Source organism: Chlamydomonas reinhardtii, chromosome 5 (assembly GCF_000002595.2).
Source record: "Chlamydomonas reinhardtii strain CC-503 cw92 mt+ chromosome 5, whole genome shotgun sequence".
Taxonomy (NCBI): Eukaryota; Viridiplantae; Chlorophyta; class Chlorophyceae; order Chlamydomonadales; family Chlamydomonadaceae; genus Chlamydomonas; species Chlamydomonas reinhardtii.
Genome location: NC_057008.1, coordinates 2,247,063 through 2,271,384, shown reverse-complemented (window position 1 = coordinate 2,271,384; position 24,322 = coordinate 2,247,063). Strand labels below are relative to the sequence as shown.

The following is a 24,322-nucleotide window of genomic DNA, read 5'->3' as shown; positions in this document are numbered from 1 at the left end:
TTCATGCACGTGAGCGCAAATCGTACTTATTGTTTGCTCTGAAATGGTCGGGCTGGTCGAAAGATGCGGTCAGCGCACAGCTGCAAATCCATGGCCCGATCAAAAGCGGTTTGCACATGCTCCCACGGGGCTGCTATGCGTGCCCAAGACACTTCATGCCTGACGCTTATCGCATCTGATAACCAATGCTCTGATACTAGCGCTCCACAACCCATTCTGCAACCAGCAGATACCCCCTCAACGGCCCCCGAAAGGAGTCCTAGACCCACCACACCAAACACGTCTTCACTTGCAGGAGGGGCCCTGACATTTCTGTGCCTACCGTATGTATTCCCAACGTATGAGGACACGATATGTGGTTTCCTTCGCATGGGAAAAGCCACGTCTCTAGTCTGAGGCCGCAAGCGTCTACCTCATCTCCCGGACATAGCAGCGTGAGGGACGCTGGCGCCACGCCACGCCGTGCCACGTACCGGTCATCAGCAACACCAACACCCCGCCCGACACAAGAACTACAGCTGCCCCGCTGCCACGCCCTGCCAACACCTCCACCGCCCCGGCCCTCACCCTCGTCCCTACCGCCCCCTGCTGACACCCCCTCCTCCATCATCTATCACGCCAGCATGAACCCGGCCAGGCAGTTGCTCCACAGCTCCACAAACGCCGCCAGCTGGCCCGGGTCGGGGCTGGCGGTCTTCACGGTTGTGGCCGCGCTGCCTCCGCCTCCTCCGCTGGTGTCGGCCCGCAGCAGCATCTCCACCAGGAACAGGGTGCCGCTCAGCGTCTGGCCGTAGAAGTAATACCTGCGTGATGTGTGTGTGTGTGTGTGTGTGCGTGTGTGTGTGTGTGTGTGTGTGTGTGTGTGTGTGTGTGTGTGGGATGCGGGGGTAAGCTTTTAACCAATCGTGGGATGTGGGGGGCGAGAGGTGGGGCGAGAGGACGGCAGGAGCAAGATAGGATAGGTGGAACACAGGAGCAGGTTTGCGCCCTGGATAGGACTGGCGGCAGGTGGCTAGTGCGTGTTGCTGAGCGGCGGCGCTCCAGCTGTGCGTGTGTGTGTCTTCATGTTACATGTGCGCGTGCAGGTGAGGCACCGCGTTGCGCCCCGTGCCGCACCTGAAGTTGGGCGACTGGCCTCCGCTTGCGATGGTGTGGATGTAGGCCTGCGTCATGTGGGTGGTGAAGTCGCGGTGGTTGTTGGCGGTGATGGCGGCCACGTTGGCGGAGCTCACAGACAGACTGGAGCTGTGCGCGGACGGCAACCGCTTCCACTCCGCCTGGAACTCGCCGGGCGACACGCGCGCCTACGGGGTTGGTGTTGGGGGTGGCGTGGAGAGGGGGAAGTGGGGTGGGTTCACGAGTTAGAGATGGCGGTGATGGACAGGCCTTGGTGGGTTGGGCAGAGCAGGAGCCTGGTTCACTAGGGCTGATGGAAACGAGCGCGGAATACCGTATGCCCCAGGGCATACATGAGGCCGTTGGAGTTGCAGTTGCACATGTTGCATGCCGTTGGGCCGCCGTGCACCAGACCGTGCGCTCACCTTGGGGTTGAGGACCAGCTCCTGCGGGGCGGCGGCCGCGGGCGCACCCCCCAAGCCGTCCAACCCGAGCAGGTCCCCACCCAGACCACCACCACCGGGGCCGCGCACGGACCCCGGCGGCCCGGGCTGCGGCGCTTGCGGCTGCATGGGCGGTGGCCCCCGCGGCTGTGGAGGCTGCTGCTGAGGCGACTGCATGCCAGGCATGCCGCCGGGCCCTCCCAGACCTTGGCCTAGGGGCGGCGCCATGCCGCCTGGCCCCCCACCCATCATCATGCCCGGCTGCTGCTGCTGCATGTGCCCTGGCGGCGCGCCCATCATGCCCTGAGGCGGCATTGGCTGCTGCTGCTGCTGGTGCGGCGGCGGCGGCCGCTGCTGCTGGTGCTGCTGTGGCGGCTGCGGCCCCATGGTCCCAGGCCCGAAGCCGCCCAGCAGGTCCAACGGCGAACCCCCATGCGTCGGCGCCAGGGTCGGCGTTGGCGGCGCGAAGCCGCCGGCCTGCCCACCCGCCTGCCCCGGCCCCGGCCCCATGCCATACCCGCCCTGCGGCCCCATCATCCCGCCCGGGCCTCCTGGCCCTCCATAGCCACCCATGCCGCCACCCATGCCTCCTCCTCCTCCTCCTCCTCCTCCTCCTCCCAGCCCACCCAGCCCCGCTGCTGCTGAGCCCGACGGCCCCGACGGGCCGCCGCCCAGCCCCAGCCCGCTGATGTCCAGGTCCAACAGGTCTGCCGGCCCGCCGCCGCCTCCGGGCCCTGAGCCCGAGCCGTCGCCTGTGGGCCCTCCTCCCATGAGGTCGGTTCCATCCGTGTCCGCCAGCAGGTTGGTGGCGCGGTCCGCTCCCAGCAGCTCCGGAGCCTCCATAGCCAGCAGGTCTGGGGCATGGGGAGGTTACATTCGTGATTAATCAAGAAGTGAAGGCGTAGGCAGGTACAGTAGCATAGCAGGGAGACAGGGGAGGCAGGGCAGAAAGGAGGAGGACACCGGGTTTGGTGTTGGTTGGGCCAGTGGCAAGTAGCGTCGATTACGATATGGTGTGTCCGCGTGGGGTATTTAAGCTACGTAGGAGCGTGTTGCAAGCGGGCAAATGGGCACAGGTGCGTGCCGCCGCCGTGTGCCCGCACCTGTGGCGGGCGCGACCACGGGCGGCTCCGGCTCCGCCTCCAGTGAGTGGTAGGCCTGCCGCTCAATGAAGGCGGCGGCCGGCTGCAGGGCAGGGCAGGAGGCAGGAGGCAGGAGGGGAGGAAGGGAGGGCATGCTTGGTGGGCAGGACGAGGTAATCAGCAGAAGCTGTGGGTAAGCAGCCGCCTTCATTGAGCGGCAGGGCAGGTTCAGGCGCACACACACATACAGGTCGCTCCTGCACCTCCACACGCCAGCGCAGGCGCCCAAGGACCGACCCATGCGCCGCCGCTCCCCAGCCCAGTCGCCCCCGCCTGCCGCCCCTCTGACGCCGCGCCCCTCCCTCACCAGCCCCTGCTTTCACCAGCCCCTGCCGCCCTACCTTTTGGAACACCACCGACAGCGAGTTGAAGTCGGCGAAGATGGCGTCCTTGGCCTCGCCGCTGAGAGTCTCGCTGAACCAGGGCACGGTCATCAGCGGCGGCGCGATGACGCGCTCTGCGGCGGCCGCGTCGGCACGCAGCAGCCTAGAGTGGTGGGTGCAAGGTGGGTGGGCGGGCAGTACGGCGGTTTCAGGCACGAATGCGGCCAGATGGGCGAAGTCGGCCTAAAATTGGCGCAGCGTTGCGGTTGAAGTTATAGTGAGTGGCATTGCTATTTGCCGTACCCAGTACGGCAATACCCCTGTCTTATTGGGAAGGGTGCAGGCACCCGCCCTGTTGACTCAAGTGCATGCCCCCGCCCCCGCGTCTGATGATGATGAAAGGACCTACGGCCCAATTCAATGGCTTGGGCAGATCACCCGTTCCCCTTCCCCATCCGCCCCCCTGCCTGCCCCGTCACCCACCTCCCCGCCCCGCCGCCCTACCGCTTTTCCAACCATCTCTGCAACCCTCCTCCGCCCCGCCTCGCCCCCTCCCCCAGCTCTCGACTACTTGTGGTGATGTACCACAGCTCGCATATGCGGCTGCAGTTTCTCCTTGCAGCGCGACTGTTTCCTTACGGGATTGGTTCAACGTTATCCCCCATCTCTCACCTGTAGTACAGCAGCGCCCGGTCGCGCACCTCCACGTCCGCGTCCGCCGCGCCCGCCGCCAGCACGGCGCCCAGCAGCGGCTTGGCCTCGGGCGGGCGGCGGAAGAACAGCCCGGCGGCGGCGGACAGCAGCGCCAGGCGCACCGGCGGCTCCTCGGCGGCGAAGGTGTCGGCAAAGGCCTCCAGCAGGTAGGGCGCGTCCTGGCGCCGGAGGCGTGGGTGCGAGGAGAGGTTACACGCATTAAGTTTACGAAGTGGGGCGGGGGGAGACGTTGCGGCTATGCCGTTAGGGGGGACTGTAAGTACCAGCCCACATTGAATTTTACCAAGCCAGGGGTGGGAGGCCTGGCCAGGCTTCCATGGTTTGTGATGGCGGACCCCAGAGCGCAAAACATATCGTGCCGATGTATGCTCGGCCCACCAACCACGCCTCCCTACTACGAAGCCACCACCAGCCCTGCACCTATCTTCACCGCTTCGTCTATTCCCCTGCCACTCCCGGTCCACTTCTGCACTCCAACCTTCTTTCCTGAACTTCTGCTTGTTTGATTCCGTTGTCACAGAACTCCATGCACGCCGCCCCCGCCCCCGCCCCCGCCCCCGCCCCTCAGGGGACTGGTGAACACAACGAACCCCACTCACCGGCACCAGCGTGCCGAACTGCCCCAGGATCCACACGTAGGCGGCCCGCGCCGCCGGCTCCTCGATGGCTCCGTGCACGCCCAGCTCGCCCAGTCCGCCCACACACACCGCCGCCACGTCCGGATAGCGCCGCAGCACGTCCTTCAGCGCCACCAGCGCCTCCGCAATCAGGTGCTCCGAGCCACCTGCGTGCCATGAGAAATTTGGCTTGTGTTTTTCTTATATGTGCGTTTGTGCTATGCCAAGTTTGTTGCGCGAGTGCCGGTTGCAGGGGCGGATGCTGGCGTGAAGGTGTACAAGGAGCCGCGTGTGCAAGCCTGCCTTCGCCCCACACCCATTCACCCACACACACACATACACACACATCGAATGGCTGAACCCTAAACCCCCCACCCTGAATGGCAAAACCCTAACAGCCCCCCTTTTCCAAACATCCTTGCAAACCCCCGCCCCGTCTTCTCGACTTATTTAACATACATGGAACCCCCCTATTGCATTGGGTTTGGTTTAGTTTGGGCTGGTATTCACACCCCCCCCCCCACACACACACACACATACACACACACGGCCTCTGCGTTCCTCACCGTCCAGGAACATGAGCAGGCGCTCGATGATGCCGCCCGAGTCCGGCACCGCCAGCGCGATGCGGCCCACCTGGCAGCGGGGGCGGGGAGGAGGCGGGTGTGCGAGGAGGTTGATGAGCGGGGGAGATGGTGGGAAGGAGGTGGGGAGGACGTGGCCATGTGGGTTGCATGGGCATGGAAGTAGGCCAGGGCTAACACCCGCCCGTTCCCCGCCTGACCAGCAAGAACCGGCATCACCAGCTGTGCCGGCCCGGCACCCATACACGACACCCCATACACGACACGCCACGACACGGCCTGGCCCTGCACCCACCGCGCGCACGGCCTCCCGCGCCATGGTGGGCGATATGTCCCGGGCGTACTCGGTGAGCTCCGTGACGATGTCGTACACGTTGTTGGAGGAGGCGATGGCGGTCAGGATCTCCAGCTTCACCTGTGTGTGGGGGGGGGGGGGGGGAGGTGAGGCACGTGGAAGTGGGGCATGTGGGGTTGGACAGGGGCTCAAGGTGTTTAATAGGTGGACGTGGCGGTGGAAGTGGGGCATTACTCAGTCGGGGATTGGTGGGAGTCATTTGCGGCGAGGCGGTTTCGGGGAGCTTGGGGATGGTGCAAGGTTGGGCGGAAGGGCTGCTGGCGCTGCTTGTGGGGATGCGGGAGCGGCAGCCCCTCACTGACACTCGGGCGCAAGGGCAGCCTCCCGCCTCGCATGCGGCTCACCTTCTTCACGAACCAGGGGTCGTGGGTGCGGCAGAAGAACGCGATGCAGTCGCCCTCGAAGATCATGGGCGCGCGCTGTGAGAGGAGAGGGCCGAGGGGGGTTGCCGCAGTCATCAGGCGGGCAATATGGGTCCGGCTGGGCACAAGACCGGCAGTCCGTTTCAGACCCCCCTTTGCCTTGACACTTTGTCCCCTCCCCCGCCTGCTACACAACAGTTCCTGGCTACGCCTTCACAAACAATCACGGATGTACCCCCCCCCCGCCCTGCCATCAACCGTCTCCACGTCCACCCCAGCCCCCGCCCAGCCTGCCCCCACTACCATCTTTGATACACACCGTTTGCATGAACGGCTACCTCTCCCGCCCCCTACCCCCCGAATTTCACCCACGCCCACCCCGCCGCCCGCACCTGCGCTAGCAGCAGCACGTGGCACAGCGCTGCGTACACGGTGGGCGCGTCCTCCCGGCTGATCAGCGTCTTGAGCGGCTCGCGGATGCGCTCCAGCACCTGCAGGCGGAGTCCGCGGCGGCAGAGGCAGAGGCAGCAGCAGCAGCAGTGGCGGTCGTGGCATCAGTGGCATCAGTGGCATAAGTGGCAGCGGCAGCGGCAGTAGCGGCAGCGGGACGAGGAGAAGACAAGCGGGGAGGGCGTCAGGGCCTCAGGGGTGGGGGGGAGTGACACCTTTGACGCATGCTAGCGCGACCACCGCATTGCTGCACCGGCTATTTCCTAGCACTAGGCTTTGGCCTTATGCGCAGCCGCGTCTACACAGGACCTGCTTGCCCCGCTTCCACACAGCCCCTCTCCCCATGGTGGCAGCGGCAGTGGCAGCGACAGCAGGGCATGGACGAGGAGGGATGACGCAGCTAGGTAGAGGTGGGGAGTAGACGTTCATGGACGGGGGGGGGGGGGAGGGGGGGGCAGCGCGTAGCGGGAGTACCGGCCCCAGCACCGTGCCCTGACTGCGCCTAATGCCGCCCTCATCCCGCCTGTTGCGCAGCCGCCTGTCCCACCTGCTGGTGTGTGGCCGTCATGTTGATGGTGAGGCGCAGGAAGACGCGGATGGTGGCCAGCACCACCGCACTGTCAGGGGGTGGGAGAGGGAGGCAGCTTCAGGACCCGCGCCCGTAGAACTTTCCTGCAAGTGTGTGCCTCTCGTGGCTCACACCACATATTGAGACACCGGCCGGCATGCTGCCGGCCGCCACGACAACACCAAGTCCACACCCTCGCGACCACGCCCCCAACTTCACCGCCGGCCGCCCCGTCGTTCGCCAACCAGCTTCCCCCTCCCTGTTTCATCACACACCCCGCACCATGCCTAACACAATTAGCTTGCGTCACCATTGCTTCAATGTAACTTCTGCTAATGCTAAACTCTCATCTAACTAACAGCTGCCTTTGAGTGCGTGAAACATGTGGGACCCACTTGTTTCAGGCACTTAAAGACAGCTGAGCAAGTTACGCCCCACCTGTTTCACGCACCCAAAGGCAGCTGAGGAAGTTACATTGAAGCAATGGTGAGGCAAGCTACTTGTACTAGGCGTGGTGCTGAGCCGTCCCTATCCAGCCCCATCCACCCATCGACCTCCTCGCCCGGCTCCATGTCTACCTTCGTGGCGCGCCACCGCCTGCCCCTCCACCTGCTTCCGGGCTGCCCTAGCCCCTTAGCAATACTTTACCCCCCCGCCCACCACCACCTCGAGAGTACACCCTGACAACCCCTGAAATCCCGCCGTGTCGCCTGCCTGTGCTTGCCGCCTACCCGCCCCGCGCCTGCCCCCGTTTGACCGTCCCTGCATCTGGGTGCCCCCTATGCGTGCGGGGCACCCAGGCTGGCAGTGCTTGTGTGGAGCCGCATGCGGCCCGCCCACTGCCCGCCCCCATCCCCTTTCCACTAGCCGCGCGGCCCTTGCCCTTAACCCCTGCCGTACGCCCACCCTGCCCTTTTCGCCGCGTGGGCTTGTGTGTAGTCTTGTCTGTGTTATTCCTTCCTTATCCTACCGCCGACACGCTGCAGCCCTTTCGCTGTGCCCTGCCCTTTCGGATTTGGCCTTTCCCTGTACCGCATGTCACGCCTCTGGCTCGACGCTCCCTGCCTGGCGTCGGGGTTGCTTTCCTGGTAGTTGTGGGTTTCGTTTGTCGTCTCCGCGTGCCTGTTCTGTGCTGTTGTGCGCGCCACCGAGTCCGAGCGGCCACATTAATCGCCGGCGCTGCTCGCCCTGCTGCTCCACGACGCCTCGGCCCCCTCCCATAGGTATCACCGCTCGCAAGTAACGCCTCTGCCTATTCTTCGCTAGTTTGGCTTGGTTTGGTTTAGTTTGGGCTGGAATTTACACCCCCCCCCACACACACACACACGGGTAGGGGGTTCCAGGCAACATATGCGGGTGACAAAGTATACTCAAAGTGACAACTGGGGCAACATCGACAAACGCGGAGCTCGGTAACCGGCGTCGGTATTTGTTGGTAACTGCGCGCGCGTGTATGGCGGAATTCTTCCGTTTGATTCTTTGTTTAACACACACACACACACACACACACACACACACATGCATTTGCCGTCATGCATGCGCCCATGCCGTCCCCCGCCTGTTTACTTGCTCGTGGTCGCCCACCCTCCGTCTCTTTCCTGAATCGCGCAACCCCTAGTATAGTTAATTGGGCTGGGACTGGGCTGCGTGTTTACTCTTGCTCGTCGCGCGCCGCCGCGCTAACATGTTCCTTCGTTCTTGTTCGTGACACTCCCCTGCTGCCGCCCTGAGCTCTGTTGTTTTCTTATTCGCTCGTAGGTGAGAATTTCATCGAGGATTGGGCGGGAGCTTGGACTTAGCGGCCAGGAGTAGCGACGCGGAGCTAGGAATTGTAGGAGTGCCTGGGCCTCACGGTACCGTGAGCACATGCATGGGTTTGCACCCTTGAGAGCGTGTGGACACTAATCCCCCCTCGAGGTTAGAGTAGCGGGGGTTGCGCGATTTCCGGTTGGTAAGACCGGCGGCTCACCGCAGCAGGTATGCGAGGTAACTTCAGGTAACATCCGTAAACCGTCGCTTTGCTGCATCGCATACACTGTCTTTGCGCAACGTTTTCCTTGTGCTCTTTAACACACACACACACACACACACACACGCACACACACAAACACACACACACACACACACACACACGCACACACACACAAACCCGCCTACCTGTTGACGTGGCCCATGCGGTCCTCCAGCGCGTTGAGCAGGTCGTACACCTCCGCCTCCGAGCTGGGCGTGTAGTAGGAGGCCAGCTCCAGCACCTGGCACTGGCCCCAGTCGCTGAACTCCTGGGGGGTTGCAAGGATTGGTACAGAGAAGGGTAGCGAAGTAGACAGCAGGCGTGGGGGGGGGGGGGGAGTAGCCGTTTATGTGGAGTGGCGAAATGGGGAGAGCAGAGGGGGCGGGGTGGAGGAGGGAGGGGAGGGGCCGTGGAGGGGGCGTGGGGGTGCGGAGTACGGGTGTATGGGTGGGATTGTTGGCGTCGTAAACTATAGAATGACCCCAAAAGCGCCGGCCCAACAGGGCCTATTACTTGCGAGTCATTCCAACCCCTGATATAGGGAGAATGGGGTAGAGGTCGTATCACGACAGTTGGGTGTGGTCGACTGTGTGGCCCTCGGCTGCAACCATTTCCGAACGCTCTTACGACATTGTGCAATTGTGCGGCAGCTCCCATCTGTGCCACCCAGTATCCAGGCCGCCCGTGCTGCTATGCCAGCTCCCCTTTGTTGCCCCACACCCCACACCCCGCCTCCAAGGCCATCCCACACCGCCGCCCACACAAGTTCCCTCACAGTTTTGGCTCAACATATCCTATCACGCGTGTCCGTGTCTCGTGTTTCTAATTGAACATGGTGGAACAAAGCCCACCGCTCGCGCAAACGCGATTCCCCAAGGCCCCACCGCTACACGACCCCACCCCCACACACACACACACACACGCACACACCTTGATGCGGTTCAGCAGTGAGTACACCAGCACCTTCTCCGCCAGCCGGGCCGGAGGCTCCAGCTGCAGCGCAGCGACATAGGTGAGAGAGGGTGAGAGGAGCGTGTGCGCATGCAGGCAACGCAGCAACATAGGGGGGGTGCGAGGTTTAGGCAGTGGGACCAGGGTAAGTGCAGCGCCCAGGGGAGGGAGGGAGGGAGGGGTGTGCTTGCATGCATGAGTCCAGGGCAACGGCCCCACTCATGGTGCGACGTTGGCGTATCTGCACGCCCATATAATGCTTCCAAAGTGATGCACACTGTGCAGTTGCCGCAGATCCAGGCAACGACATACACGCCAACGAGTAACCAATCAACAACCCAAAAGCTCGCTCCAACCCCGGTGCTGCACCAACCAAAACCAGCGAACACCCCGAGGCGTCCGCCGCAGCAGCCCTTCCCCGCACACGCACGCATGCAGACCGCCGGCGGGCGGGCAGGCTGGCGGCGCCTCACCTGCATGAGCACCGATAGGCAGTTGGCGATGACCTGCACGTCCGTGTCCGTACCCAGCAACCGCTTGACACGCTCCACCATGCCTGCGGAATGAGGGCGGCGAGCAGATTTGGCAGGTGTGGCGTGGCAAGTTGAAGTGGAGAGGTGATGATGCGGTGGATAGGTGGGTAGGTGCACAGTGCGAACTGCCATCGCAAAAACCCCTCCCCTGAAAGCTCCGTGTACCCGTCTTGTATTCCAGCCGCTAGAACCGCCATTACTCCCTTAAGACGCATCCACCCTGCGCCTTTGCAGCCGTGCCGCACGGCTGCACGTGCCCCCGCTGCTGTTGGTGCTGCGGCCGCCCGCCTTCCACCCGGACCCCGGCTTCCAGATCCAGCGTGGACCCCAGTGCGTGGACCCCCCACCCCCCAGCCCCTGCCCCCCATCCTCCACTCTCCAGCCTGGCCACCTCGGCTGCCCCTGCCGCACCCTGCTGCGCCACCGTGTTGGGGTCGATGTGGTACACCTTAAGCACACCCATGACCGCAGTGCGGCGCACGTAGGGGTGCCGGTCCGACAGACCCGTCGTGATTGGCGCCACCTGCGCAGCGGCGGGGCGGGAGGAGGAGTGAGGAGCGGGGCGGGAGCGGGGGGAATGGATCGGGGGGAGGGGAGCGGGGGGAGGGGAGGGGAGGAATAGGCGCGTGCGCATGACGACTGAGCTGCTGGTCAACGACGGGCGGTGGGGTGGTTTCCGATGGCGCCATGCCCAGGTGCCGACATACTCGCAGCTGTGTATGTGTGTGCGAATGTGCACGTGCGATGCACATCTAGACTCGATATGGACGTCACTGCCATGGCAGGTTCCCCTGGGTGACCCGGAACAGGTGCCCACGGGTGTTGCACGCTCGACCCGCCTCTCTCAACTAGCCGACACCTCGCGCGCAGCCGCCTGCTCACCACGTACTCCAAGAAGTTCGTCACACGCATGCTGCACAAGCTACGCAGCGCCAGACCCCGAATCATGGGGTCGTGGTCTGCGCTGTCCTTCTGGAGCTGGTTGATAGTGAGGAGGGCGAGGTCGGGGGTCTGGGTGGCGTAGTGTGTCAAGTAGAGGTACAGCATCTTCTTCAGCACCAGGTCGTCCGAGCTGAGGTTTGCACACGACGTCATCATAGGGAATAGCGCCGACATGTCCATTCCCAGCGTCATATAGTTGATGACCTTCTTGAAGACATCCTTCTTGGCTGCACGCAGCTCCTTGTCCGACCGCTTGCCCGCTGTACACAGGTTTTGGAGCTGTGCGCTGAGCTCCGCCAGCTCCCCGCGCGGTTTGCTCCGCGCGTTTTCGCTCATGTTTCGCTTCGTTGTTGGACTGACCCCTAGAGGGCCCCTTACACCGCTATACCGGTTACAGATTTAAATGCATCGATTGCTCATGCAATTGGCAGCTGTGATTCGTTGCCAAAGCTTGCGAAAGCCCTGAATTGCAGGTGTGTCAAGATCGAACAGGTGGCACGCAGGAGCCTGGTGTAAGCAATGTTGGTTAGAAGTAAGCGGCTGCTAATGTTGAAGCTCAAACAAGTGGAAATGTTCAAGGCGAGGGCCTCAGCGAATACGTCGGTTCCAATCGTCCGGTGCCCCCATCGCCCGTCGCCCGTCCGAAGCCTCCCGCCCTGCGCACTCAGCACGCAGTGCCTGTCCCCTCGCTGCCCTTTGCACCAATTCACTGTAGATGCAACTCTCACATTGCACATCAGCGACACGCTCAGCCGTGTCCGCTGCGCAGCACGTCGCGACCTCCTGCGCTCGGCTCAAGGTGGGCTTTCCTTGCTGGTATATGCTTTCCAATGTTACTTCAATCAGTATGGGGATCTTGGAATGGTCAAAATGAATCCGAACCGTCGCCCTGACTCGCGTGTGCGACAGGTCCTGCTGGCGCACACCGGGCACGTCGACACAGTCCGGACGCCCGCGGGGCGCTGCCTGAGGATGGCGAGCACTGCCACAACACCTGCTGGAGGCAGCGGGCTAGCCAGCACTGATGATGCCGCGGTCATGTCTCGCTTCCGGGAACTGGTCCCGCAACTGGGTAAGAGCAAGCCCAGTCAGAGCCCCGCCGCGGGAGCGCCAGAGCGCCCATGGCGGATACGCGACTCCTAAAGTTTTGGTGCCTAGCCACCAACCCTCCACGTACCTTCTCCTCACATGACATGCGCAACTGCATCAGACCATGTGCAGCGTGTTTGATTCTACGCCCCCGCCCCCGCATACGCAGCCCACCAACGATGTGTAATTCCCATTCCTTACCCACCATAGCCCTGCCCTGCTGCTCTCACGTGCTGCAGGCGGCAACTACAAGGGCGCGCACGGCAAGGTGGCGGTGATTGGCGGCTGCCTGGAGTTCACGGGGGCGCCCTTCTTCGCGGCCATGTCGGCGCTGAGGGTGCGTGTGTGGGGGGTGGGGGGAGCGGCGTTTTATTTCACCATTGCTAGTAAGGGGGTGTTGAGGCAGAGGTTTAGGCTTAGGTTTAGGCAGAGGTTGCGGTTGAGGTTGAGGTTGAGGCAGCGCTTGGGAAGCTGCTGGAGCTGAGGGTGTGTAGGGCGGGCCGTCTGACGCGGTGCTTGGCCTTCGCCTGCCACATAGCCCAACACGCAAACGCCACAAACACGCGACCCAGACCCCCAAACCCCACCACCCATGCCGCAGGTGGGCGCGGACATGGCTTACGTCATCTGCACGCCCTCTGCTGCTACAGCCATCAAGAGCTACAGCCCTGAGCTCATGGTGCTGCCGTACCTGCACGAGGCGGCGGCGGCGGCGGCTTGGCCCGGGGGCGCAGGCGAGGACAAGGTGGACATGGTGAGCTAGCTACTGCCGCCGCGCACTGGCCTTTGTCGCAATTGATGCGTGCTTGATTCAAGGGTGAATGAAGTGAGGCAAACCTGGAGAATGAAGTGAGTACTAGCCTGGAGAATGAATGCCACACGCTTGGCACGGGGGCGCATGGCACACACACGCACACAGCACACCGTCACGACATCTTACGCTGCCGCTTTACTGCCCCTTCTGCACCGCTGCATGGCACCCCCTGCCTCGGCCACGGCAGGTGGCGGTGAGCCGCGCCGTGGACCGCATCCTGCCCTGGCTGCAGCGCGCCACCGCAGTGGTGGTGGGCCCGGGCCTTGGGGACGACCCCGCGGTGGGTGGGGGCGGCAGCAGCAGCAACGGTGGTGATGGTGGCGGGGGCGGCAGCAGCAGCAGCGGTGATGGGGGCTGTTGGGCTGCGGAGCTGGTGGACTGGGGCTGGGGGGCTGAAGGGCTGGGGCCCATGGGCGGCGTGGCTTATTTGCAGGCTGTGGACAGCGGGCTGCAAGATATGTCAAAGGGATGCAGGCTGAAGCAGATGTCGGGGCAATCAATTGAAAGGACGGATGGGTTGTGGGGAATCTGGCAGACGGACGAAAGGCAGCTTGGAAGCCGCGCTGTTTGTCTTGCTGTGCGCGTGTCTAACCATGGAAACGGGGACGTGACTACTGGCTCCCATGCCAAGCCGCAGGTATGTGAGGCGGGGGCCGCGCTGCTGCATCACGCCCGCGCGCTGGGTCTGCCGGTGGTGATCGACGGCAGCGCGCTCACCCATATCATTGCGCAGGTGAGTCGACGGTGCGGCACCTCTTGCATGCCCTTGCTGAAGTGTAGACCGCTGCTTGCTCGCAAATTGTTATACTACGGTACGCGCGGGCTGGGACTGCTGTGCGCAGGTGGGTTGGACTCGAATCAGGCAGGCGCAGTGAGGGAGTAGAGCGGGTGGGCGAAAGCATGCGTTCCTGCGGGCGGGCCCGCCCATGGGTCATGCGGGGTCCATGCATGGGACATACTCGCTTACGGCACGTGCCGCTGCAGCCGCATGTGGCTGTGCGTGCATCTCCGCCCGCTGCTGCTGCACGCAATCCCCCCACTCTCCTTGCCTCTACCAAAGCATTTCGCAACCGCATCCCCCCAAAACCAGTATACGTCAACCCCTCCATCCTCACCACCACGCCCCAAACCTCGCCACTGCTCACGCCCCCGCAGCGGCCCGAGTACGCGGTGGGCTACTCCAACTGCGTGCTGACGCCCAACGTGGCGGAGCTGGGCCGCATTGGCGCGGCGGTGGGCGTGCACCTGCCGGGCCGCATGTCGGACGCCTGGCAGGTGCACGCGCCCAGCATCGCACAGGGTGAGGCCGATTCTAGGGATGGGGAAGGCACAAGGTGCCAGCATGGGTTTACATGGGTGAAACTAGCTGGGCAAGTACGCTGGTTGAATGGGGACGCCGGGATACAGTGCCTTCCTTGAAGATCTATTTCTTCGAGGGCTGCTGTTCATTCCGCTTTGCACGAACGTATGCCTGCTCCTGCTACACCTGCAGCGTTCGGCGGGCCGGTGGTGGTCGCCAAGGGGCCGACGGACCTGATCTGCGTCCCTTCGTCGCCTCCACACGCGGCCGCTGATGCAGCGGCCGCCTCGCCCTCGCCCTCGCCCTCAACCTCGGGTCAGGAGCTGCGACCGCTGCTTGAGTGCAAAGACCCTGGGGCACTGCGTCGGTGTGGAGGGCAGGGCGACGTGTTGGCAGGTGCGTTACGGCCCGTGCTTCCATATCGGGAGGGCGGCACGCGCATGATTGCATGCCGTGCAAACCGTGCCTAAACCGGGCCGCCCCTAGGCAGTCTACCACCTGCTTATACGGCGATGTGTGGCGTTGATTAGTGAGTGACCGTATTGTGCATGAGTCCTACTCGGTGTACCGTGCAGGAACCATCGCCGCCTTCCTCTGTTGGGCGGTCAAGCAACAAGGCGGTAGCAAAGCCAGTGCTGCGCAGAGCAGCGGTGTCAGACCCAGCAGCACCTCAACCACCACCACCAGCGGGGGAGGTCTGGAACCCGGCACCACCGCGATGTGTGTGTATGCGGCGTGCAAGGTGATGCGGGGTGCGGCGGCCGAGGCCTACCGCGTGCAGGAGCGGTCGCTGCTGGCGGGCGACATCATCCCACACCTGTACCCCACTTTTCGGAGGGTGGTGGGCGGACCCTGATACTGCAGTGTGGATGGTACGGCAGATGCCATGCACCCCTGCCATGCCACATTCATATGTGGTTCTATTGCAGAGCGCCCCCACGCCGGAGACTGCCCGCCCCCCGTGACCAGAGCATGTGGTCCCTGAGCATGTGGTCCCTGAGCTGCATGCGTGAGTTGAACCAGGTTGAATGCCTTGGCATTGGCGGTGGGACTGGAACGGTGTTTGTAAGATCGGCCGGTGGACGGCTAGAGGACTTGGAACCTGCCGACGTGTGTCCCACAGGGAAACGACTCAGAGGGGTTGCGTCCCTGCAGCTTCGGGAAATGGAGCGATGGATGCACAAAGACTTGTCGCAGTTCACTTGTGGGGGCCGGCAGTAGAAATGCGCGCAGCGCCTTGCTGAATGCGTGCAGGTGCGCGCGACACCTGCTAGCCCTCCTGCACGGCATTGTGTGTTGTCTGTGGCATGTGGCCTGGCGGCCCTGGCCGGCCGACCCGGAGAACAAGTAGCGCGCAACCGCATTTCAGCAATTCAGCTCACCCGCAGCCAACAGGTCATCTCGCCCTCGCCTCTGGCGCTCAGTTTGCGGTCAGCCTTCCGGAGCAGCTTGGGATTATGATAACGTGGTACTGTTTACCGGCCGGGTAATCGTTCGCGCGCGGGAAACGTTCTCTTCCCTTGCCGCCTGCTCAGCTGGGCTGCAGGACGCTCCAAGGCGCCCCACGGAAGAGATGTGACGAGGAAACAATGGCTTTGACATGGGCAGGGGCAGGGGCAGCAGGGGCAGGGCCAGGGCCAGGGGCCGGAGCCAGGGCCAGGGCCAGGGGCAGGGCAGGGGCAGGGCAGGGGCAGGGGCAGGGGCAGGGGCAGGGGCAGGGGCAGGGGCAGGGGCAGGGGCAGGGGCAGGGGCAGGGGCAGGGGCAGGGGCAGGGGCAGGGGCAGGGGCAGGGGCAGGGGCAGGGGCAGGGGCAGGGGCAGGGGCAGGGGCAGGGGCAGGGGCAGGGGCAGGGGCAGGGGCAGGGGCAGGGGCAGGGGCAGGGGCAGGGGCAGGGGCAGGGGCAGGGGCAGGGGCAGGGGCAGGGGCAGGGGCAGGGGCAGGGGCAGGGGGGCAGGGGCAGGGGCAGGGGCAGGGGCAGGGGCAGGGGCAGGGGCAGGGGCAGGGGCAGGGGCAGGGGCAGGGGCAGGGGCAGGGGCAGGGGCAGGGGCAGGGGCAGGGGCAGGGGCAGGGGCAGGGGCAGAGGCAGAGGCAGGGGCAGGGGCAGGGCACGGGGGCAGGGGCAGGGGCAGGGGCAGGGGCAGGGGCAGAGGCAGAGGCAGGGGCAGGGGCAGGGCACGGGGGCAGGGGCAGGGGCAGGGGAGTGACCCGAGGACCAGTGCGGCAGGGGTAAACCCCGCCGCTTGCTGGGCAGGCCGGTATTTCACTGCTGTCGGTGGTGTGAAAAATCGCGCCAGGCGGTCGCGCCATGCGGCGGGAATTCGTTGTTGCCCGTGAGCCGGGGCTTGTACACCACCGGGCTCGCTTGTCCACCGGGCTCCAGAATCTTCCCAAAATCTTGATACTTGTTTGCGTAGTATTTCATAAGCTCCATATTTAGCGGCTTGATCGAAACGCAGACCTAGGTTGTTTCTTGTTTGAACGGAAGCGCCTCTCGCCATCTAAAAAGCCCAAGTGAATGCTAGCATTATATAATATGCTCGAAAGGCAACGATTTTAATGGGAGGAAAGGCCAAACGCTAGGAGCCTCAGCGACGCGGGCAGTCGCACCAGTGCAACGTGTAGCCAAGGATGGAGTTGCGCAAGAGGCGTCCGCAGCAGCGGCCTGGAGAGTAAGTACAGGGGCCAGCTGGCAATCGAGGATGCACTTTGTGGCGCGAACGTCCACGTCTCACCACCGCTCGGCGTAGCAGCTGCGCCTGTGTACCTGGCTATTGCTTATGCGTGCCTCCAGGCCCAGCTGCTGTGATCGAAACGGGGCGTGCCTCGCCGCACCTACATGTCTGATTTGGGTTGCCTCTCCACATTGACATCCCCGCCCGCAGCTCCGTGACGCTAGATTACGTCCTGGGCCTGACGGAGCGATGTCGGCGCATCATCATGTTCACTGGCAGCGGCATCTCGGCTACCAGCGGTGCGCGAGTTTAGGGGGGTCCGGGGGCTAAGGTCGGGGTACGTGTATTGGTTGCCGCCTGTGCACACGAGACACGTCCGGGGCACCCCAACTGGCGGCTTGCAGACAGCGTTACACACACATAGCTTCGCGCCATGCCCCTTGCAACAGGGATGTCGATGTTCAGTACCACCAACGGCCTGTACGAGCGCGCCCGAAAGCGCTTTAAGGTGCAGGACGGCATTAAGCTCTTCACCTACAGCTTCTACCGCCAGCGGCGGCAAGAAGTGCAGGTGCGACGCGCTGATTTCTTTGCCTTACGTGGTCCTTACGACTTCCGCACTCCCGCACCCCTGTGCAACACGTGGCCCTCGGAGTCGGAGGCCGAAGATCCCCTCACTAAGCCTCCTCCCTCCTCCCCCCTCGTCCATTCCTGCCTTCGTCCGCTGCCTCCGCTTCTGCCTGCAGTCCTTCTTCGCGCAGATCTACAGTGAGGCTCAGGCCAGCCGCGCCGCCACCGGTCACCACGCTCTGGCCCAGATGCATCAGCTGGGCGCCATGCAGCGCCACTACACACTCAACATAGACGGCCTTTCGGAGGTGAGCGGCCGGAAGCGCGGGTAGGCATGCCCGGCTGAAATGGGATGGTAGGACAAACGGCCCAAGGATGATCAGGATGAACGAGATATGGCAAGGCGCTTCACATGGCGGGGCATGTGGTGATGTGGGTCGGGCGGCCCGCGCCGTTCCGGAGAGTACCACGTCAGCTGGCGGGTCGCTGCTGACCTCTCCTGCGTCTGCCCCTGCTGCTGCCCCTGCAGGTGGTGGGCATGGACACGTGGCACCACGAGCGCAACCCCAACGGCATCACTGTGGAGATGCACGGCAATATCCGGTGAGCGCCGGTACAGCAGCCTGCGGCGGCCACCCTGGCTGCGCCGGCGCCAGCGGCTCCGCCCTGCGGGTGTAGAGGGACAGGCCTGGGAACACCCGTAGTAGGACACCCGCCGTGCCGCGTGCCACTTGCTGCAGGACGGGTATGAGACAACACGCATGCCCAGGAGGGCATTTAGCGCGCACGCCCTCATTTCCTCCAAACTCCCGTTTTCTTGCGTTATCGCAGGCAGCTGGTGTGCCCCAACTGCCACTTTGTGGAGCCGCTCAACAAGCACAACATCGGCCTCATGCGCGCCGAGCAGCCCGTGCCCTGCGCCGCGTGCGGGCAGGATCAGCTGAGGTTCAAGGTGCGTGCGGCAGGGGTCTGGGTGGGGCAGGGTGGGAGATAGGGCGGCCGGGGGCTGGGCGGGGCGGAGGTTGTGTGTAAATACCAGCCCAAACTAAGCGAAACCAAGCTAAGCTAGCGGAGCATAAGCAGAGGCGTTAGTTGCAAGCGATACTACTTATGGGAGGGGGCCGGGGCTTCGTGGAGCAGCAGGGCGAGCGGCGCCGGCGATAAATGTGGCCGCCCGGGGTCGGTGGCGCGCACAACGGCACAGAACAGGCACGCGGAGACGACAAACAACACCCACAACTACCAGGAGAGCAGGCCCGACGCCAGGCAGGGAGCGTCGGGCCAGAAGCGCGACATGTGGTACAGGGAAACGCAAAATTCGAAAGGGCAGGGCACAGCGAAAGGGCCGAGGCGTGTCGGCGGTAGGATAAAGAACGGATAACACAGACAAGACTACACACAAGCCCAGGCGGCGCAAGAGGCAGAGTGGGCGCAAGGCATGGGTTAAGGGCACGGGGCGGACGGCATGGGGCGGTTAGTGGAAAGGGGATGGAAGGCGGGCGGTGTGCGGGCCGCGTGCGGCTCCCCACAAACACTGCCAGCCTGAATGCCCCGCACGCATAGGGGGCCCCCAGATGCAGGGACGGTTAGACGGGGGCAAGCATGGGGCGGGTAGGTGGCAAGCATAGGCAGGCTACAAGGTGGGGTGTCAGGGGTTGTCAGTGGGTACTCACGAGGTGGTGGTGGGCGGGGGGATAAAGTATTGCTAAGTGGCTAGGGCAGCCCCGGTAGCATGTGGAGGGGCAGGCGGCGGCGCGCCACGAAGGTAGACATGGAGCCGGGCGAGGAAGTCAATGGGTAGCTGGGGATGGGTGGGGGCGGCCCCGCACCACGCCTAATACAACTAGCTTGCCTCACCATTGCTTCAATGTAACTTCCTCAGCTGCCTTTGGGTGCGTGAAACAGGTGGGGCGTAACTTGCTCAGCTGCCTTTGAGTGCCTGAACCAAGTGGGTCCCACATGTTTCATGCACTCAACTGCAGCTGAGCAAGTTACATTGCAGCAATGGTGAGGCAAGCTAGTTGTATTAGGCGTGGTGCGAGGAATGTACCCGGGCCCAATGAAACAGGGGGGGGGGGCGCTGGTTGGCGAACGACGGGGCGGCCGGCGGTGAAGTTGAGGGCATGGTTGCGGGGTTGTGGATTTGGTGTCATGGCGGCCGGCAGCACGCATTTGTCGCCATCGCCCCGCCGCCATGCTCGCCTCCCCCACAACGCGTCTGCTATACTACTGTTCATGGCTACCCCTTCACTTCTTAGTTGTTCATGAATGTAACCCCCATGCTCGCCTCCCCCAACCCTCGCCCCTGCAGGTGATGCTGTACGACGACGGGGAGGGCGACTGCATCACGCCCGAGCACGTGTTCGATGTGCTGGAGGAGGACCTCAAGGTGGGTGTGAATGTGTATGCCGGGGGGAGTAGTGTGTAGTGTGTGGTGTGTGGTAGGGAAACAGCTGACCCCTATCATTCCACCCGTCCCTCTGACCCAGGTGGCTGACATGGTGGTGTGGGCCGGCATCAGCTTCCAGCAGTCCGCAAGTGTGGAGTACTTCAGGCGCGTGCGGCACATGCTGGGCACGCACGGCCGCCTCAACAACGTGCCGCAGGTGCGCGCGCGCCGGCCGCTGGGTCGGTGGTCGGCGGGTGCTACGGCACGGTGCTACGGCCGCTGGGTGCTGAAGGAGGGTGTGTGTGTAGATACCAGCCCAAACTAAACCGAAACCAATGCAAACGAGCGAGGAGGAGAGGGGGCTGCAGGCTGCTCAGCATTGCGGGAGACTCGGGCCTGGGAGCTGCGCCGGGAACGTCCGAGGCCCGTTACCTCCCGCATCCCGCCTCCAGCATACGGTAGTCCCCATAGCTTCAATCATCCCACCGACCCCGCACCTGGTTCTACGGCTTCATCACCACGCCCGCCCATCACCTCGCCGGCCTCCCCCCCTCGACCCCAGGTTTTGATCAACCCCAGCGACGAGCCCTACTTCAACATCCTGTCCGCCATGTCCAACCCCAACGACCTGCACGTGCTGGACCTGCGCGACACCAGCGACGACGCCTTCGCGGCCATGGCCCGGCGCCTGCACGACGTGGTCATGGCGGAGGGCGGGCCGCAGGTGGGTGCTTCCGTTTGGCTGAGTTGGTTAGGTTGGTTGGTTGGTTGGTTGGGTGGGTCGTTGGAATAGTGGTTGGGTTGATTGGTTAAGCGAGGCGGCGCGTCCTCGCTGCTTGGACCGCAGGCACACCCTGGGCATCACAGGCTGCCCGGGCAGGCGGAGCCGGCGCAGCCGCCGGTGCAGGGCCAGGCGCAAGCGGAGGTGCACGTGCAACAGCTGCAGCAAGCGCTGCTGTTGGCGCAGCAGCAACACCAGCACCAGCATCAACAGGCGGCGACGGCGGAGGCGGTGCTCGCGGCGGGGGCGGCAGGGAGACACGCGCTGTCACAGGCGGCGACGACATCGGCGGCGGGTTTGGGGCCCGGTGAGCCCGCGCTGGCAGCAGCGGCTGAGGCTGGGCCGGGAGCGGGAGTGGAACTTAAGGAGGAGAAGGGCGCAGACGGCACGGGGGTAGCAGTGGCGGCGGTGACGGGTGGCTTGACAACGGATCAAGCGGCGGCGTTGCAGGCTCAGCTACAATTGCAATACCAGTTGCAGTTTCAGGCCCAGTTTCAAGCCCAACTACAAGCACAGCAGGGGCAGCAGGGACAGCATCACTCAGCACCGGGCGGCAGCAGCAGCGCTGGCGGCGCCGAGGCTGCACCTGCAGCTTCAACAGGAGTGGAGGCAGCGCCGCAGCCGGCGGTCAAGTCGGAGCCGCTGCCGGTGGCGGCAGCGCCCCAGGCCGCGGCAGCGACGCCAGGTCACCCCGCCGTTGCGAAAATGGAACCAGCGGGCCCAGGGTCGGACACAGGGGTGGTAAAGATGGAGGTGGATGCGGAGGCTATCCCGGGCACGGCTCCCGTCGCCGCAGCTGCCGTCGTGGCAGGCGCAGGACCCTCTGCCTCGACGGCCGATGCGGACGCGGCGGCGGTGGAAGCGGCGGTGATGGCTGGGCTGGCGATGGCGGGCGTGACCATGCCGGCGGCGGCGGCTGGCCTGGCGGCGACGAATGGCGGGATGGCGGCGCTCCATGGGGGAGCAAACGGCGCGGCGGCGTTGTCGCCGGACCTGGCGGCGGCAGCCGCGGCGGCCGCTTCCGCGGCGCTGGCAGCGCCCGGCGGTGTCAAGGCCGAGGCTGGCCACCTGGCCGGTGCGATGCCGCACCCGCAGCACTTGCCCGTGGCGCCCAAGAACCGCTACCGCGGCTTTGAGGTGCGTGCGTGTTTGGTCCTATTGGCTTGTTTGTGTGGTGCACATAGCGGGTACTGAACTCCTCATCAATGCTCCGAGTATCAGTGCTTGAAGCAGAGTCGCAGTTTCGCAGTTTCCCCGGTGTTGTATGCCTGGCCGTGAGCCCACCGGCAAACACTAGTTATGATGCCACGTGCGTCCTTAACATGCCTTGGTCATCTTTCCTCGTTGACAACTTGAGGTGTACTGCTTGTTTTTGGCGCCGGCAGGCCTACGAGGAGGAGGACGGCGAGCCCGCCTTCATCGATGACGACGAGGATGAGGACTATCGGGAGGGGCAGGACGAGGACGAGGGCCGCTGCAGGCGGAACAAGAAGGGCCGGCCGCCGGGCAAGGGCCGGGGCAAGGTGGGGCGGCCGCCGGGGTCGGGGCGCGGCCGGGCGGTGGCGGCGATGGGCAAGGCACCCAGGGCGCCAGGCTCCGTGCCGCCTGCGCCAGCACCTGCGGCGGCGCCTGGTGCGCTGGGTGCGCTTGCGGGCAACCCGTTTGGTATGCTGTTGGCCGGCCTGGCGGCAGGTGGGGCGGCGGGGGCCGCGGGCAGCGGAGCGAAGTCCGCGGGTGCGAGCGGGGGTAGCGCTGCGGGCGCCGCTGCAGCGGCTGCGGCGGCGGCAGCGGCGGCCGCAGCAGCGGCAGCGACGACGGCCTCGGCTGCACCGCAGAACCCGCAGCAGGCGGCGGCAATGGCGCAGCTGCAGCAGTACATACAGCTGCAACAAATTCTGCAGCTGCAGCAGATTGCGCGGCAGCAGAAGCAGCAGCACGCCGCTGCCAAGGGCGGTCCATCAAGCCCGGCGGTCGCGCCCGCCACCTCCGCCGCCGCGGCAGCAGCAGCCGCAGCGGCGGCCGCGGCGGCCGCGGTGCCCGGCGTGGCGCTGCCTCCACCGGTGCTGCCAGCTGTGCTTCCGGCAGTGCTATCAGCTCAGCCGCCAGTGGCGGCAGTGCACCAGCCAGACGCCGTGGCACTCGCGGCTGCAGCGGCTGTAGCTGCCGCAGCCGCGGCCGCAGCTGTGGCGCCTGTGCCGGCGCCAACGCTGCCGCAGCCGCCGGCCGTGCAGCTGCCTGCATTGGCGCCGGCACCTGTCCTCGCGTCCGACGGCAGCACGCAGGCGCATTTGCCTGCAGCAGTTGACCCGGCCGCCGCTGCTGCGTCCGCGGCAGCAGCAGCGGCAGTAGCGGACGGTACACTCGCCATGGCGCCTGCAGCAGGGGACGCGGGGCCAGCCTTTGTAGCGGCGGCACACGCTGCGTCTGGGTCTGCAGCTGTTGCGCCTGCAGCAGGCGCGGGTACGGGTCACTTGCATGACGCGGCGGCTGCGGCGCAGCTGACGGCCGCTCAAGCGCAGGCCCAGATGCAGCTGTCGGAGCAGATATACCAGCAAAGCCTCGAGCACTACCAGGCAAGTTCTCGTTATGAATGGCGCACCTGCACCCACATCCCTGTGTTGCTGTCCGCATGCTTGCACCCCTGCCGTACGAGGGCATGACCCACGCATTCATCACCACAAGTGCATTCAAGCGCACGCACCTGACCCCCACGTGTGTTCCGTCCCTGAATCCCGAGCTCCGGTGCACACAACGTGGAACACAGGCAATGGAGGCTCAGGCCATGCAGGCGCAGGCGTTGGAGATGCAGAAGCAGGCGGACGCGATGAATGCGGCCACCGCCGCCCTTCATGCCCACGTGCACGTGCTGCAAGCGCACCAACAGGCCCAGCAGCAGCAACAGCAGCAAATTGCGGCAGTAGCGGACCCGGCTGCGTACGCGGCTGCAGCCGCGGCGGCGGCAGTCGCGGCAGGAGGAGCGGAGGTGGGCGCTGAAGCCGCGGCAGCGGCCGACCCGATGGCATCGCTGGCGACATTGTGGCCCCAGGCCGCGGATTCGGATGCTGCCGCGGCAGCCGCAGCGGCAGCGGTGGCGGCCGGGCTGCCTGCCCTTCAGTAGTAGTGATGGTGTATCGTCAAAAATGGCGATGGTGGCGGGGCGGATGTCCTCTGGGCAAGGCGTCTGGAGGCGTTGTTGTGTGTGTGGAGCGTAGGGGCGGCGTGTGGTTAGGGCGAGGCGCACGCCAGAGAAACAGAGTGGCCTGCAGAATACTGGAGTGATAAGTGAGCGTACGCATTAATGAGACTGATAGGATCGAATGGGCCACAGGGGAAGAGCGCATAAGGGCTGGCCGGGGCTGCGGGAGGCCGGCGCCTTACCAAATGTGGGATGTGAGATGGGGATGGGTGCGGCCGGCTGTGGAAGCAGGCACAGTGGTGAACTCGAAATCAAATATCATGCCCAAGGAACAGAAGCTATAAAGTATCTGTTTTTCTCAAGAAAGAGACCTGAAGATTTAATCGACACGACGCATTAGCACGACTTCACAAATTCTGGTTTGTGCTTTGTATTTGTAATAATCATGCTTTGCACATAG

General features: G+C 64.4%; 3 protein-coding genes across 3 annotated transcripts; 2 read left to right on the top strand and 1 right to left on the bottom strand.

Annotated features, from left to right (window-relative positions):
- Positions 1-13: 13 nt before the first annotated feature.
- On the bottom strand, positions 14-11,675 carry CHLRE_05g234665v5 (uncharacterized protein). The gene is made up of 17 exons (XM_043062227.1): positions 11,052-11,675; positions 10,581-10,692; positions 10,110-10,192; positions 9,616-9,678; positions 8,832-8,953; positions 6,654-6,723; positions 6,049-6,147; positions 5,639-5,713; positions 5,235-5,354; positions 4,922-4,991; positions 4,338-4,522; positions 3,697-3,896; positions 3,043-3,187; positions 2,663-2,744; positions 1,542-2,413; positions 1,117-1,304; positions 14-803 (listed from the first exon to the last, which is right to left on the bottom strand). The coding sequence occupies exons 1-17, from the start codon at positions 11,445-11,447 to the stop codon at positions 614-616; spliced, it is 3,072 nt and encodes a 1,023-aa protein (XP_042924790.1). The 5' UTR covers positions 11,448-11,675; the 3' UTR covers positions 14-613.
- A 119-nt stretch (positions 11,676-11,794) lies between these two features.
- On the top strand, positions 11,795-15,661 carry CHLRE_05g234664v5 (uncharacterized protein). Its single transcript, XM_043062226.1, has 9 exons — positions 11,795-11,910; positions 12,021-12,183; positions 12,440-12,537; positions 12,802-12,954; positions 13,202-13,294; positions 13,652-13,747; positions 14,170-14,314; positions 14,507-14,710; positions 14,890-15,661. The coding sequence occupies exons 2-9, from the start codon at positions 12,084-12,086 to the stop codon at positions 15,168-15,170; spliced, it is 1,170 nt and encodes a 389-aa protein (XP_042924789.1). The 5' UTR covers positions 11,795-11,910; positions 12,021-12,083; the 3' UTR covers positions 15,171-15,661.
- Positions 15,662-16,705: 1,044 nt separating this feature from the next.
- Positions 16,706-24,314, top strand: CHLRE_05g234663v5 (uncharacterized protein). The gene is made up of 12 exons (XM_043062225.1): positions 16,706-16,983; positions 17,197-17,285; positions 17,436-17,557; positions 17,733-17,864; positions 18,086-18,159; positions 18,388-18,508; positions 19,868-19,945; positions 20,046-20,162; positions 20,508-20,669; positions 20,793-21,863; positions 22,112-23,299; positions 23,491-24,314. The coding sequence occupies exons 1-12, from the start codon at positions 16,943-16,945 to the stop codon at positions 23,842-23,844; spliced, it is 3,549 nt and encodes a 1,182-aa protein (XP_042924788.1). The 5' UTR covers positions 16,706-16,942; the 3' UTR covers positions 23,845-24,314.
- The last annotated feature ends 8 nt before the right edge of the window (positions 24,315-24,322 follow it).

Bases quoted from the DNA above. Each gene is read 5' to 3' on its own strand.
- CHLRE_05g234665v5 (XM_043062227.1), bottom strand. From the start codon at position 11,447: ATGAGCGAAAACGCGCGGAGCAAACCGCGCGGGGAGCTGGCGGAGCTC. The intron at 8,954-9,615 runs GTGTGTGCGTGT...GCAACCCCCCAG, and splicing joins CACTGCTGAACCGCATCAAG to GAGTTCAGCGACTGGGGCCA. The intron at 1,305-1,541 runs GTGAGCGCACGG...CCAACCCCGTAG, and splicing joins AGCTGGTCCTCAACCCCAAG to GCGCGCGTGTCGCCCGGCGA.
- CHLRE_05g234664v5 (XM_043062226.1), top strand. From the start codon at position 12,084: ATGGCGAGCACTGCCACAACACCTGCTGGAGGCAGCGGGCTAGCCAGC. The intron at 12,955-13,201 runs GTGAGCTAGCTA...CGGCCACGGCAG, and splicing joins GCGAGGACAAGGTGGACATG to GTGGCGGTGAGCCGCGCCGT. The intron at 13,748-14,169 runs GTGAGTCGACGG...ACGCCCCCGCAG, and splicing joins TCACCCATATCATTGCGCAG to CGGCCCGAGTACGCGGTGGG.
- CHLRE_05g234663v5 (XM_043062225.1), top strand. From the start codon at position 16,943: ATGGAGTTGCGCAAGAGGCGTCCGCAGCAGCGGCCTGGAGA. The intron at 16,984-17,196 runs GTAAGTACAGGG...CCCCGCCCGCAG, and splicing joins CCGCAGCAGCGGCCTGGAGA to CTCCGTGACGCTAGATTACG. The intron at 17,558-17,732 runs GTGCGACGCGCT...TTCTGCCTGCAG, and splicing joins AGCGGCGGCAAGAAGTGCAG to TCCTTCTTCGCGCAGATCTA.